This window comes from Myotis daubentonii, chromosome 7 (assembly GCF_963259705.1).
Source record: "Myotis daubentonii chromosome 7, mMyoDau2.1, whole genome shotgun sequence".
Lineage (NCBI taxonomy): Eukaryota > Metazoa > Chordata > Mammalia > Chiroptera > Vespertilionidae > Myotis > Myotis daubentonii.
The window spans coordinates 32,503,486-32,513,636 of NC_081846.1; the positions used below are offsets into that span (position 1 = coordinate 32,503,486).

General features: G+C 37.1%; 1 protein-coding gene across 9 annotated transcripts in view; it reads left to right on the top strand.

Annotated features, from left to right (window-relative positions):
• GIGYF2 (GRB10 interacting GYF protein 2) overlaps positions 1-10,151 on the top strand; it is a 136,567-nt gene that overhangs the window by 55,383 nt on the left and 71,033 nt on the right. For 8 of the 9 annotated variants that reach the window (XM_059703543.1, XM_059703541.1, XM_059703546.1 and 5 more), the window contains 2 exons: positions 2,127-2,238; positions 3,540-3,580. In XM_059703543.1, coding sequence (XP_059559526.1) covers positions 2,127-2,238; positions 3,540-3,580 — 153 coding nt within the window. Of the gene's footprint in view, positions 1-1,950; positions 1,980-2,126; positions 2,239-3,539; positions 3,581-10,151 lie in introns of all 9 variants that reach the window. The other variant, XM_059703548.1, reaches the window with a different exon arrangement.

Consider the following 10,151-nt stretch of genomic DNA (forward strand, 5'->3'; position numbering starts at 1 on the left):
ACAGAGCCCCAACCCCCCTGATGGGCCCTGCTCTGTGAGTGACGGGGGCAGCGCCCCAAACCCCTGATTGGCTCTGCTCTGTGCGTGACGGGGTGGTGCTGCAACCTCCCCATCGACCCTGCCTTGAGTGTGACAGGGGACGGTGCCCCAACCCCCCAATCGGCCCTACCCTGAGCACGACTGAGGGTGGCATCACAACCTCCTGATCGCCCTGCTCTGTGTATGAACGGGTGGCGCCCCAACTCCCCAATCGGCCCTGCTCTGAGCCCAACCAGGGGCTGCACCTAGGGATTGGGCCTGCCCTCTGCCACCCGGGAGCAGGCCTAAGCCAGCAGGTCGTTATCTCCCGAGGGGTCCCAGACTGCGAGAGGGCACAGGCCGGGCTGAGGGACCCCCCTCACCCCCGAGTGCACAAATTTTTGTGCACCGGGCCTCTAGTATCATTTATGTAAGTGGAATCACTTATTTTATTTTATTTTTTTACCAGCTAGGTCTGAGCTCATTCTTTTTATTTTTATTATTTTTATTAATTTATTTTTTAAAATATATTCTATTGATTTTTTTACAGAGAGGAAGGGAGGGGGATAGAAAGTTAGAAACATCGATGAGAGAGAAACATCCATCAGCTGCCTCCTACACACCCCCTGTGCCCACAACCAAGGTACATGCCCTTGACCGGAATCGAACCCAGGACCCCTCAGTCCGCAGGCCGACACTATATCCACTGAGCCAAACCGGCTAGGGCTGGAATCACTTTTATGTGCATTGTTCTTTGGCATGCTTTTGTCTTTCAATAGAATAATGTAGTTTAAATATATATATATTTTTTTTTATTGATTTCAGAGAGAAAGGGGGAGAGAGAGAGAAACATCAATGATGAGATAGAATCATTGATCAGCTGCCTCCTGCACACCCCTACTGGGGATCGAGCCCACAACCCAGGCATGTGCCCTTGACCGTAATCGAACCTGGGATCCTTCAGTCCACAGGCCAGCACTCTATCCGCTGAGCCAAACCGGCCAGGGCCGTGGTCGGCAAGCTGCGGCTCGCGAGCCACATGCGGCTCTTTTGCCCCTTGAGCGTGGCTCTTCCTAAGCATTAGGAGTACCCTAATTAAGTTAATAACAATGTACCTACCTATATAGTTTGTTTAAAAAATTTGGCTCTCAAAAGAAATTTCAATCGTCGTACTGTTGATATTTGGCTCTGTTGAATAATGAGTTTGCTAACCACTGGTCTAGGGCAAAAATGTAGATTTTTTTTAAGTGGTAGTAGTTTATCTTCTCTGGCTTCGTAGTGTTCTCCTACATTTTGTCAGAATTTATTTAGCCAGTCCTTATTGATTATATATTGTGTTTTTTAATTACAGTGAACATTTTTTATATGTATGCATTTGCATATTTGTGAGATTATTTCTATTAGGATAAATTCTAAGTTAGAATTGTTGAGTCAGATTTTTATAGATCTAACCAATTGCCTTTAGTAAAGGCCAGTTTACACTTAAATCACTAGCGCTCCTAAATCCCTACATCCACACATTCTTATTAGCTCCGTGCTTTGAAATTCTTTGTGATACTTTTCTTCAAGGTTTGAGCAAAGAGGAAAGTGCCTTTGGTTTTTGTGGAATATCCTTTAAGGAGTTAGTTCATAAAATTGATGGTTTAAAGTTGACCCTATTAAATTATTCTTCCTCTGGAGTTAAATTATTTTTATATTTGTACTTGGCTTTTGTACTTTATCTGCTGTCTTTGTAAACTCTCCAAATCTTCCATTTTGGTTGAAAATAATACAAGTTTTAACTTGTAGTAATGGTTTAGTAATCACCTTAGAATTTCACTATTGGACTTTTTATTAAAGAGCTTAATATTGACACTGTTTCTTGTTCAGGACTGGGACTGGGACACTTACACCAGTTTACTAACTTGTTTCTTTCAACCTCCTGTGGTCTAGCTACTTCAGTGCCATCGTTGGTCTCACAGGTAAAGATCCATTGGGCCTCGCTAAATATTTAAATGTAGACATTCTGTTTTGTATAGAGACAGAACTTCAAAGATTAATCTTTGGTGTTAAACATGTGCCAAATGTTGACATTTGATTATCATTTTTTTCTATTTTCTTATTTTCAGGCAGAGGCAGAGGTGAATGTGGTTTTTACCAAAGAAGCTTTGATGAAGTAGAGGGTGTGTTTGGTCGAGGAGGTAGCAGGGAAATGCATAGGTCGCAGAGCTGGGAGGAAAGGTAACTAAAGGTTCCACATCTTGGTATAAAGGTTACTTGGTGTAAAAAACTTATGTTATGCTTTTTGTAGAGGAGAAGCCACTTTATACAGTTACAAGTTTTCTTTTTTTTTTTTTAATTCTCAACTGAGGATATGTCCATTGATTTGAGAGAGAGAGAGATAGAGATAGAGATAGAGAGAGATAGAGAGAGAGAGAGAGAGAGAGAGAGAGAGAGAGAAATCTGTTGCCTCCTGTAAACATAGCCTAGGTATGTGCCCTGACTGGGTATTGAACCTGAAACCTTTTAGTGTATGGGACAGTGCTCCAACCGAGCTACCTGCCAGGGCATAAGTTTTCATTTTTTTTAAAATTTATTTATTTATTCATTCATTCATTCATTTATTTATTTATTTTTATTTAAAATATATTTTATTGATTTTTTACAGAGAGGAAGGGAGAAAGATAGAGAGTTAGAAACATCGATGAGAGAGAAACATCGATCAGCCGCCTCCTGCACATCTCCCACTGGGGATGTGCCCGCAACCCAGGTACATGCCCTTGACCGGAATCGAACCTGGGACCCTTCAGTCTGCAGGCCGACACTCTATCCACTGAGCCAAACCAGTTTCGGCAGTTTTCATTTTTTAAAAGTGCTGTTAATTATGAATGTCAAGCTATATGTAAAGAAAATTTAAATGATCTTTATTTAAAAGGAGCATTTTAGATAAATAGGTTATTTATCTGCTTAGATATTTAATAATTAGATTTGCTATTTGATGAGCGTTCAGTGGGAAGCATTGACATTTTCTCATTTGTTGCAGTTAATCAAAGCATCTTCTATTGTTTGTGAGAAAGATGTATGTGCATAGATGTCCACTGTGATGATATTTATAATATGAAATAACTGGAAACAAGTCAAACAGCAATACCAGCATGGTTTCTAATATAATGGTGTATCAAAACAATTCTTTATAACCACTAAAGTTAGGTTGATTTTGAAAATATTTCATGATGTGGGAAAACACATTGTTAAACATATCTAAAAACTGTGCAGCATGTATTTAAGCATATATCTAAGTTAAAATATGTCTAATTAAAAAATAGCATTTCTGTGTCAGAAGCTATTATATGTGAGATGATGGATATTTTTATTTTCATACTTGCTTTTCTGTAGTTTCCAAATGTTAGGCAATAGCCATTTATTTGTTTTATAATTTGAAAGAGAAAAAAATGTTATTAAAGAAACTAAGGAAAGTGTGTGTTGTGGATGGAAAATCTGTATATTATTCTCAAATCTTGTTTGAAACTTGTCTTTTCTAGGGGTGACAGGCGTTTTGAAAAACCAGGACGAAAAGATGTAGGTAAGGCTTTCTTACTGTTTTGAAGTATTTTTGTCTGGATTTCCATGATACTAGTTTTTATTTATTATTTTATTTTACTATTATTATTTTTATTGATTGATTTCAGAGAGGAGGGGAGAGGGAGAGAGAAATAGAAACATCATAAGATGATGATAAGAGAGAATCCTTGATCAGCTGCCTCCTGCACGACCCCCACTGGGGATCAAGCCTATAACCTGGGCATGTGCCTTGACTGGGAATCAAACTGACCTACTGGTTCATAGGTTGATGCTCAACCACTGACCCACACTGGCTGGGCCATGATACGGGTTTTTAACAAGGCTCCGAAATAGGATACATTTATTAAAAATTGACTCAGTTACCTGCACCTCTCCAGTAGATGGGGTTGTAGCATTGTTGCATTGGGATTTCATGGTCACTTAAGAGCTCTATTATATGGAACCATGCTGTGGCATACAATCATTAGGATTTACTTGATTTTACCTTTTAGGTCTGTGTGTTTTCTGGAAGGCATATATTTTTTATTAAGGGTATGTTGTGAACTGAAATTTCAAGTGAGGAAATCAGTCTATTAACTTCTAGCATCTCAAAGGTGCAAAGAAAGAGAGAAAATGCTAGAATGTTGGCTTTTGTATAAGAGAGCAAAGGCTAAAATTATGAATGTTCTTTAGTCACTTATTTGGTCTTTTTGATGTGTAGTCTTTTTTTCTTGTTTTGAAATGAGAGCAGTCAAAATAATTGTATATTTAAGGTATCCACTGAATTAAGACAAACATAGTAAGAGAACAGAATTTCATTGTTTATGGTTAATGAATCAGTTTATATTAAAGCTCTATAATGTTAAGATGGGCTTTCTGACTGATTAAAGGTACTGCCTTAAAAACTACCAGTAGGTATTATTAATATCAGAGAAAAGTTCCAATTCATAGTAACATTACAGTTATGAAAATTACTATCCAAATTCCAAATTCCTAGAAGTACCAGGCAAGTTCCCCAGGGCATGATTCTGACAGTAGTAAACATTTCTCAAAAATATGTGGTAGATAGGCAAATATCATTCACAGACTGATTTACAGATTGTTTGTTTTTTTTTAACAAAAAGTAGTTACCATTTTTGCATCACTGTTTCCATATCAAAACTCATTTTAACATCAGTTATTTAAGTTTCTCATTATCGCATTAGGAATATAAATAAGAAGCCATTAATGAGTGTAGCATGAAGAAATTTGGAACAGACTGGATAGATAACTTATTGCTAGTTGAATGGCTTTACTCATATTGTAGACGAGGGGTGGGCAATGTCCAGTGCCCATGAAATCATTTGGTCTGGCCCTGCCAAGGCATTAGGGGTGAGTTAATCAAATGTTTGGCCAAATATAGCAGGCTAGTTTTTAAGTTGTTAATTTTGTATGACCCGCGGATGATGTTATAAATATCCAAATGGCCCTTTACAGAAAAAAGGTTCCCCAGTCTGTTGTCGACTATTGGATAGGTACTATCTTTGGGGGATTTGTCAGGACCTCTGCTCCCATCCTTGTTTGATTCAGTACTTTTCCTAGTGAATTCAGAGAGGTAATGAAGAACAGTTTAAAGAGTACAGGGTTTGGAGTCAGAAGATCACGAGTAATCTAAGCTCACAGATATTCAGTAGTATCATGATAAATGGAGCTGGTAATGTTTTACATAATTATTGGGATTAAATCAGAGTGTGTGAACTAATTTATTCATTTAATGATTATTGAGTTCCTACTCATATAGTCCTTGTGCTAGGTGATACATAATTATTTCTTTTCACTGGATGACAGTGTTGGTGTGTGATCAGATTTTCAAGTCATTTATGTCTAGCAGAGGGATAGCTTTAGAGAGGAATAGTTGGAACTTAGGGTCAGAATTAAGGTGGAACAGATTTAATCAGTTGGAAGTTTAATAGCAGAAAATGCAGTTTTGCATAAATAAACTCCACAGCTTAATATAGGGAGCAGTTGTGTAACAGCGGCCTTCTGGGGAAAGGCACAGCCCTTTTAGCTAACTGCTTAATGTTAATCAGTAGTGCCAGCGTGTCCAAGTACAGCATTTACTAGAACTAAAGTGTCCTCAATGAATCAGGTGATAGAGCGACCCACTGTATTTTATGTTGTCGTAGGAGAACTTAAGTATTGTGTTCAATACTGGAGCCACACCTTGAAAGGATCCATAGATTGGAATAGGATGATTGGACATTTGAAGTCCCGTGGTGGGGAATGCATGAAGGAAATGGGTCTGTTTACATGGGAGGCAAGATTGTGGACAGGACAGAGTAGAGGAGAGTTTATAGGATCACTGTCTGCAAATATTTGTGTAAGAGAGGAATTTGACTTGCTTTGTATGAGTCTAACGGGCAGATTTAAGGAGGCAGATATTTGACAGTCTTAAAAAGATCTAATAGAGTTGTATGAAAATGAATTGGATTGCCTAGTAGTGAGTTCCCTGTCATGGGAATAGCTTGATTTTAACTGCTTGAGTGAGAGTCACACTTTGATGCTTTGGACTAGATGAGTATAAAGATCCTTTTATCATTATTTGCCTTTCTCACATTTTAACTCTTTAATTCAATAGGGTAATTTTCCCAATCATCCACTGTTAAGAATATAGCCTCTTTTCTTTGCCAACTCAAAGAAAACGTATATTTTTTAAACGGCAGGTTCCATAAAACTAAATTGATGTGAAGTGTTTAAGAATATTAAGAAAGTGTTTGCTACTAAAATATCAGGGCATCTTCTGCAAATACATATTCAAATATATAATAGTGGCTTTTTGATAAGATGCTCACTTTCAAGATATTAACTGTGTTAATTATTCTGAGCTCTTTTTGTAAGTAATCCACTTTTGTTGAAAATATTTGCTCATAATTGTATCTTACACTGTTCAGGAACAACAGTACTGAACTAGTTTGTTGGGACACTGATATACTATTGATCAATTGTGAGGTGTCCTATGACATTAAATTAAGATAATTTGAGTACTGAAGATCCCAGAATGATTTTTTTTAAAATTGGAGTTGGTCTTTATCATGTATTTGCTTCTTATGTGGAGAGAAATGGGTCTAATTAGAGATATCTGGTAAGAACCAGTCATAACCCTTGTGAACACCCATGGGAGAATGTAGAAAGAGGCCTATGATAATGGATTCCTATTTAGTGGGAATTGATTGCTCCATAGGGGGAGATCAGTTCTAGTGATCATCTTGTAGTATGATTCTGTGAGGATGAAATGAAAAGATGATTAAAAAATAAGAAATGGTCCAAATGATACCAATAGGTTCATAGCCCAATGTGACACCATTAGTGCATTTGGTGTGAAATATGTTGAAGTAGACCAAAGGCAGTTTTTGGTTATTAGGTCTCTGCTGGCAGTTAGTAATGTGGTCTTGTATATAAATAAAACTAGGCCTTATGATTTTTAGTTTCTTCTTGTCTTCAGTTTGTTGGCACTATCATGGTATCTGCATTGGTTTCCAGAGCACTATTTAAGTTGATCTAACGTGGTCTTCCTGATAATGTATCCGAGATACATCACTGAGCGCCCAGGTGGTCAAGATTAGTGAGCTGTGCAGCCAGCAAGTAAGAGCTGCCATTTCCACCTCCCAGTCATTTCCCCCTCTTTCTATTTGCACTCCATTCTCCTGAAATGATAACGGCATCTTTGCAGAAAACTTAATTCTTTTTGTTGTTGTTGTTTTTTGGTTAATCCTCATGCAAGGATATTTTTCCATTGATTTTTAGGGAGAGTGGAAGAGAGAGGGAAAGACAGAGAGAAACATCGATGTGAGAGAAACACATTGAGTGGTTGCCTCCTGCATGAGCCCTGACCAGGGCCCGGGCCAGGGAGAAGCCTGCAACCGAGGTACATGCCCTTGACCGGAATTGAACCCAGGACCCTTTGGTCCCCAGGCCAATGCTCTCAGAAAACTTAATCCTTAATGTAAAAACTGTGATTCTTTGAAGTGAAAGAATTATGAACAGTGCTTTTGGAAGCTTTCAACCCACTAGACCAGCGATTTTCAACTGGTGTGCTATGCCATACTGGTGTGCTGCAAGAATTTTTGACCTCTTTTTGCTTACTTAGATTGTAAAAAATAAAAAAGACAACTTCCCTAGCCAGGTGGCTTGGCTAGTTGGATCGTTATCCCGTACACCAAAAGGTTGTGGGTTCGATTCCCAGTCAGGGCACATACCTAGGTTGCAGGTTTGATCCCCATTTGGGGTTCGAATGCGAGACAACTGCTTGATGTTTCTCTCCCACATCGATGTTTCTCTCTCTTTCTCTCTCTCTCAAAAAAAAAAAAAAAATCAGTATAAACATATCCTTAGGTGAAGGCTTTTTAAAAAAAGCAGAAAGAAGAGACACAACAAGACACACAGAAATGATAACAGCCAACACAACAATAGCCACCAGTGTGAATGAATCAAAATTACACCTTTTTCTTTTGTCAGATTGGCAAAAAATATACTTCTTCTGGTGTGCCGTAGAATTTTAGCAGTTTATGTATGCCATGAAAATTAAAAAGATTGAAAATCGCTGCCCTAGATAAAAGTTTTTGATTGCATTTCTTAGTTGTCTATTTTTTAAACATTTAAAAAATAGCGTTAGTATACCAACTAGAGGGTTTTTTTTTTTGGTCGGGATGGGTTTAGGGGTAAGTCATTCTAGTTTTCAGATACAAAGTTAATGTGTAAATAGTGTACTTCAATGGAGAATTTACTGCATCTATAAGGGAGGCTTAGATCCCAGATCTTTCTCATTCCTTTTGTTTTGTCATTTTGGGAAGTTTTGCTTTACTGTTGGAATTGTGATGTATGAAAGTGACATAGAGCTCTTAGGAAAAAACATACCATGTAAATCTTGATATAACTTTTATTTTCACAGGTTAGGTGAATCTTATTACTTTATTATAGAAAGAGGAATTACTGCTAATTGTTACAATAATTTTGGGTCGAAAAATATCTGTTGGTCTGGCTAGTACTTAAATTAAGAATGCCCAAGATTTTCAAACAGCCGAAGTTCACAATACTTAAGTTTCTGTGTCCTTGATATTCTTTTGCTATTACCAGTCTTAGATACTCCAAAATTCTTCTTAATTTCTTTTCCTTTTGGTCAAAGAGAAAAATGTGACTTGTTGCTGTGCCCTGCTCTTCACAACTGCTTGCTTTTACTCAGCTAGTATTTATTTCAAGAGATTATTCCTGTGTGGACCATCACCAGGAGGGAGGGTTAATCTTTCACTTTTCCCACATAAACCTGAATAAGGGAAATTTTAGAAAAGAAGAGCAACCTCAAATCTATTTGAAATTTGATAGGGTGACTTATTTGGTTCTTAATTTGTTTGAGGACAGTTTGATTTTTTTATTGAAATGAAAAGTATACAAAGGATAGTCTTAAACTGGATGTGTAAGGAAAGGGCTCATTTTAGTGTATATAAAGTAAAAATTGAAGCAGAAAAAGCATAATTCTCAGGGGGTATTAGATTTGGAAATAAATAATAGATTTATCTAGTCCAACCTCCTACTGGTGAATAAACACTCATTTTTTGTTTATAGAAAAAACTATTTCAAGTTGGAAACTGGAATTTGGGGTTGAAAATACCTCATTGCCTAATTATTTTTTGCTTTATCTATTGGAGACTTTTTCCTAGTTGAATTACATCTTACTAAACCTTTATGTCTATAAAAACAAAATATATATGTACATTTATGAGTACTTATGAGTACATTTATGAGTTACTTAGAGCTGTCATTTTTTTATACAATTGAATGGATCATAGGTAGGAAGGGAATATTTTTACTTAGGTTGCAAGCCACTTAATGAGCAGTTTATTATAATTCTATTTGATTGTTATGCAGGTAGCTTTAATGTAGATACAATTTTGAATATCCTTATCAAAAGTACCCCCACAGGTTCCATTTGGGCTAGAGCTGATCTTATTTTCTCTAATCACATTCTGCCGCAAATGTATGAACATGTGATTGGGTGTCATGCTCAGATGTCTATGGCAGTGATGGCGAACCTTTTGAGCTCGGCGTGTCAGCATTTTGAAAAACCCTAACTTAACTCTGGTGCCGTGTCACTTATAGAAATTTTTTGATATTTGCAACCATAGTAAAACAAAGACTTATATTTTTGATATTTATTTTATATATTTGAATGCCATTTAACAAAGAAAAATCAACCAAAAAAATGAGTTCGCGTGTCGCCTCTGACACACGTGTCATAGGTTCGCCATCACTGGTCTATGGAGTTATGCATAAATCTATATTTTGCTGTTTTTCTTGTGGAGTTTTGTTGTTAGCTGTTAAAAACTAAGGTGGTATTACTTACCCAGTTTTGTAGTGTAAAGAACCAAAGGAATGATCTTTGTTGTCTTGAAAAAAATAAGTTTTAAAAGGATGTTCACTAAATACTGTGAAATCATCTATCTACCTAGGCAGCTAGGTTTGAAACTAGACTGTTGCTTCAACTTGCAGATGAAAATGAGAGATTTATGGTTGATTTTCTTAGAGTTTAGATGTGTTAAACTTCACTGTCCATTTTACCT